We start from the raw sequence: 5,602 nt of genomic DNA on the forward strand, positions 1-5,602 counted from the left end.
AATCCTTCCATACAAGCCGGACCCGTCTAAGTGTGCGCCTATTTCTACCACAGCAAGACATGCTGAGGAGTGTCGGGAGCTTGCCAAGGCATTTACTACGCATGACCAAGAGCGGCAGAAGAGCATTCGCGGTGACACCACCACTTCTGCGCCCACGTTCCTCCCTGGCACACTCGTATGGCTCTCGGTCCCTACCACTTCACCTGGCCTCTCTTCAAAACTACTGCCGAAATACGACGGCCCCTACCGTGTCGTCGAACGCACGTCCCCGGTCAACTACGTGATCGAACCCCTTGAACCATCTTCGGACATGCGCCGTCGAGGGCGCGACATTGTCAACGTGGAGCGCCTGAAACCCTACCATGACCCGCTACTAGTGACAAGCAGTTAGGTCGCCAGGCGGCTCCCTTTTCGTACCCGGTGTAATTGTAGCGAAGCGTTGGAAGCCTGTAATGGGTCGCCTCTCGAGCGCTTACTAGTGGGTCGTCCTCTTCCGCTCTTCTCGGACAGCACGCTCTTCGCGCTCAGAGTCGACACCCCGCCTTGACTTTCGCAGTCGTGTATCGTCGCCGAGTGCCCGCTAATAAACGTCTTTATGATAGTATTATCGATAGTGCTATGGACAGTGCCGTTGGTAGTATTACTACCGATATTAGTAATAATAGTTTTGCGAATAATTATGCTGTTGCTGGCCGGCGATACAGCCAAAAAACGTTTATATGATAGCGTACTATAAGCAACGCTCAGTTTACCTAAATTATGAGCAATGTTTTGGCGAAATAAACATTAAACAGCACTGAAAATGCAAAAATATGTACATCACTAAATTCATATTTAACTGTAACCACCTACAGCTTGCAATTAACAAACCTAGTTCTTGATATTTTTATTTTGAAATCGCAAATTGCAATATAAATTTCAAGCCGTACGGTACCGACAAATGTAACGATCTCGCTTCTTGCACACCTGAACCATTCGACTTAATTGTCATGTGTCAGCCAAGAATTCTTGTCAAGGAGCACAAGAATGTCAACTTTCATGCCCTTCAGCCTGCCCCTCCTGCTACCACACACTTGGGGAGCCAAGTTTATGCGGCAATGAGGTAGCGCGGTTGATTTTATACTATGGGTATTACTACCAAAGTTATTATCGATTGCGCTATCGATAGTTTTTTGACCATCCATGGTTCGATAGTTACTGAACTATCAATAGTATCGATAGTGCCATCGATATTTCTGCATCACTAGTCAAAATAGACGGCTATAACCAGAGTTATTTTTTTATAGCAATGAACAAGAATGTTTAACTTGCTTGTGAATAAACGCATGTGTGCGAGCGCGCGTCTTAATAAATGAGGGACTTAACGCTAAATTTGTCCACGGTTATTTCCTCCGCAACTCTTAGTGTCAATGATGCCCAAATTAAACTGGGCAAGAATAAACTTGCTTACTCCCTTTCCTCCACGTGCATTTTAGAAGTGAAGCCTGAAGTAAATCTACGATGGACACGCGTCGTTATGCCCATTTTTGTTTTGTAGTGCATGCATAAAATGTTGTGCTGTCAATAAACACGACGCATTGGTAGTCGATCTTCTTACAAGAAATTCAGGAGCAACTTAAAGCCGCGCTCTTTGCGCCTATTGGCGCATTCTAACTACGCAACGCACAGCTAGGCTGCTTTACGGCCACTTCGCACTCAAATGAATTCTAGTGTATGAATATAATACATAACAACGAACCAACTCGCCCGGAAAGAAGTATTGTTGCAATAGATTTTTTTCCAAGTGAATCAGTTATATTAAAAGAGAATATTTATTTCCTCAACATAAGCTATTGCGAACACCTATAGAAGCCTAAAGCGGAACATTAAAAACGCATTCTCTCAGATGTTGTTCAATAATGGCGTTTTCAATATGATTTCATTAATCACGGAAACGTGGCCCTTAAATACACGTGTCATTAACATGAAGATGGCCCGTTCCTAGTGTTTGTCTTCTCATCTGTACAAAAGAAATTGGGAACAAAACACGGGAATTTCAGGGTTGCCCGTGTTTGCGGAAATGGCATAGAGGACCGCCATTCCATCTCAATCTCCTACCGGTCACAAGCGCTCGCACCTTTCGTAGATGTCTGCTACACACGAACACTTGCATTTTTAAACCGCCGACTCCCTTGAAAGTCCATTTATATTTAAAAAAAAACAAGAATTATCCCTCTGTCATAGGAATCGGTATAACACGAAAGTGAAACGTGTCTTCACAGACGCGGCTGAGCTTTTGTTGTGCATTGTTTCGGCACAATAGCGAAGGAATGACTGCTATAGCAACAAATTGTAATGTCACGCGAAAGAACGGCAAGCAGCTCGAAACTCGCAACGCGCTGCTCGAGCAGAAAGGACGCACAGAAAGAACATACACACGATGAGCGCGAACTAACAACTGTCACAGCTCGACAGTTAACGCGCCATGCTCAAACACAACTGAGGACGCACAAAACAAATGCACAGGTATGCACAGCATGAGGACGAACTGTCACAGTTGTAACTTATTTATGTGTGAGCAGCGCGCTCCTTTCGCAAAAGCGGCCGCTGCAGTGAGCGAAGTGACCTTCCTGCTCTCTTTAACTTCAACGCGCATTTGCGGTGAAAGCACAAGACGTACAAACCACCCCTCATCACGAGATAAGCGCGCGTACGAGCGACCACGCCCTGTGGAGGCGCACGCGCATCGCAACGTGCGGGGCGACGACATTTAAAGCGCGCCCTTTGAGCCCTTCGCGCCATCTCGCTAGTGATAAGTAAAACACGCTGAAGTGCCACCGATTTCTGAGTACGACAGCTGAAAATGCTGTGTATAAATAGCTCACCGTTAGCATACTGAACAACGTGCCGTCTGTGGCCGAGTCTGTTCGCGCCGCGCGCTGCGGAGCTAGGGGTCGTAGGTTCGGCTCCCAACGACGTAACTCTTAGATGCGGCGCATCTCTTGCTCGGGGGTATGTCCCGCGGCATTGGCCTTGGCGTCCGCACTCACATTACGCATGCGCAACTATCCTGCTTCACTCTCTCCAACAGCTGGGCGTTACTCTCTCCACTTCTATACTACCACCTGCTTGCGCCTCTCCTGCGTTCTCGCTTCTGCTTTCGCGGCGCATGCGCTACTCTCCTCCTCTAAGCGGGTAGAGCGTTGCGCGCGTTCAGTGCAGCGCTTGCTTCGGTTGACTCCGCTTCACTCCGTTGATGCTTCCGATGAAGTGTGATGGAAGCAACAGTCCTGTAATACCTCAGTCACACTGGCAAACTTAGTGTCATTTTGAGCTAGTGCACTTACGCTCACAGAGTGTCACTTTGGCGGCGCGCTGCTACACGAGAAAGCGAAGTGTGCTTTGGAAATGATGGCAGTGGCAATTGGTGAATTAGTAGCGCAACATATTTTTGCTATTTCTTGCACTTATTGCTGTTTAATAGCGTATTATAGGCATGAACATAATTTATAATAAACTTTACGCCCAAATGAAGTAAATATTGCAACCTCATAACATCGTTGGTCATCGCGAGCCGAGACAAGACAGTGCCATATCCAAGACCAATCGAAAACAAAAATGGCGGACTCCGATGCAGAAGGCACGCGTAGTGGTGACGAGCGTTTGGAGCGTGTTTTGGCAGCACTCATTTGCTTACGAGCGAGGCGCTGTCATGCGTACGTCATGCTGGAAAGTGAAATTGACAGAGAAGCGGCAATTTCAAGAGACATCGAGGAACAGCTACTCGGAAACTCGTTCACCGTAGCCGCCGTTTTGGCTGACAGTGTACCCTCCATGTGTCGCTCAGTGTGGAGTTTCCAACGGAATGAACGCTGGTTCGAGGACACGTTGCCTCATCTGACTGAATTCTACTTCAAGCAGGCACTGCGCGTTACTCCAAGTACATTCAGGTACCTTGTAGAGTCGCTGGCTTGTGATCTCAGCCGCTTGAGCACACAAATGCGCACACCGATCTCTGTGGAGAAAAGAGTTGCCATTGGACTCTACCGCCTGTGCTCTTCTGCTGAGGACAGGACGATCGCCCACTTATTTGGTGTAGGTCGTTCAACTGTCAATGTGGTGTGGCGGCAGTTTTCCACAGCCGTCATTCAGCAGCTCGAAAGCCAGTGGATTTGCATGGTACGGCGCGCAGACATGGCCGACCACGTCAGGGAATTCTTCGCTGTGACCGGATTCCCCCAAGCTGTAGGAGCCCTCGACGGTTGCCATTTCCCCGTGTCACCGCCCAAGAAGCACGCAACCGACTACTACAATTATAAGGGATGGTAGGTCCTTCTGAAATGTTTGGCGTGGTAGGGCATTGCTCGCTATAAAAGGATCTAACGCAGAGGTTAGTGCAGAAGTACAGTATAGTAGTATATTTAGGAGAACGTGTTATACGTTGTTTTCGGCGTTGTCACGAAATTCTACAAACAGTAATCTTGTATATGATATTAAAAGCCACTATTTGTATGTGTTGAATGAGGCAAACTGTAATGTGCTATTGTTTATATTGATCTACGCTGCGTGTACTTCGTGCTATAAAGGCAAAAAAAAAAAGTTTACTGAACACTTAAGAGTAAAATCATGTTAGAAAGTGCTCGTTCTGTTGTTGTTTAGCATTACTGAAATTACAGCTGCTTTTTCTTCTTTTCCCACACAGGTACAGCATGATACTTTTAGCGCTGGTGGACCACAGATATCGGTTCAGATACATCCGTGTTGGTAGTCCAGGGAGGTGCCATGATGCAGGTGTTCACGCAGCATCAGGACTGAGAAAGGTGGTAGAGAGTGCTCACTTCAAGTCCCCTCAGGCCATGATTGAAGGCACCCGTGTTGCTCCGATCATATTGTGTGATCAAGCGTTTCCCTTGACTGGAAACCTTATGAAGCCATTCGCAAATCCTCAGGACGGAACACCTGAAAGAGTGTTTAACTACAACCTGTCTAGAACAAGGAGGATTGTAGAGAATGCTTTCGGCAGGTTGAAAGCCCGTTTCCGCTTTGTAGCAAAAAGAATGGATTGTCACCTGCCAAACTCAAAGCGTGCTATAAGGGCTGCATGCGTTTTGCACAACATCTGCGAGAATTTCCGGGACTGCGTTGAGCAGCCATGGGAACAGGAAGCGCAACAACTTGCCACTCTCTATGTGCAGCCTTCCCACAACACACAAGCCGGCACAGACGAAGGCGAGAAAACGAGGGCTGCATTCACAGAATACTTTTCGAAACAAGTTGCCCGTTCCTCATGATCTAGTTCAGACATTTTCATTGTTAACGTGCATTTACATTTATGCTTTACGTTGTGAAATGCTGTGGCAAGCCGTCGTGTCTTCTACACAATAAAGCATGCATGAAATTGCCCTTGATGTCATCTTAGTTCATTTTTTCACCAGTGCCTCCAGCACGGACAGCAGCTTTTCATCCATTGCAGCTATGCCTTTGAAGATCTTCAGCTGCTCCTCCTTCAGTTGTAGTTCTTTCTCTCGTCGTTGTTCAAAAGAGAGACGAAGCTGCCGTTGCTCATCCAGCAGCTGCGTCATGAGGGTGGATGGTGCAGGTTGCCGCTTGCGCTTCTTCGGCT

The 5,602-nt window shown here is 47.3% G+C and overlaps 1 protein-coding gene across 1 annotated transcript; it reads left to right on the forward strand.

Annotated features, from left to right (window-relative positions):
* Positions 1-3,585: 3,585 nt before the first annotated feature.
* Positions 3,586-5,276, forward strand: LOC119382104 (uncharacterized). The gene is made up of 2 exons (XM_037649836.2): positions 3,586-4,304; positions 4,682-5,276. Exons 1-2 carry the CDS (start codon positions 3,598-3,600, stop codon positions 5,268-5,270), a joined length of 1,296 nt encoding a protein of 431 aa, XP_037505764.2. The 5' UTR covers positions 3,586-3,597; the 3' UTR covers positions 5,271-5,276.
* The last annotated feature ends 326 nt before the right edge of the window (positions 5,277-5,602 follow it).

The sequence above is a fragment of the Rhipicephalus sanguineus genome, chromosome 2, assembly GCF_013339695.2.
Source record: "Rhipicephalus sanguineus isolate Rsan-2018 chromosome 2, BIME_Rsan_1.4, whole genome shotgun sequence".
In the NCBI taxonomy this organism is placed as follows: domain Eukaryota; kingdom Metazoa; phylum Arthropoda; class Arachnida; order Ixodida; family Ixodidae; genus Rhipicephalus; species Rhipicephalus sanguineus.

Coding starts and splice junctions, on each gene's coding strand:
- LOC119382104 (XM_037649836.2), top strand. CDS start 3,598: ATGGCGGACTCCGATGCAGAAGGCACGCGTAGTGGTGACGAGCGTTTG. Junction 4,305..4,681: donor TACTACAATTATAAGGGATG/GTAGGTCCTTCT, acceptor TTTCCCACACAG/GTACAGCATGATACTTTTAG.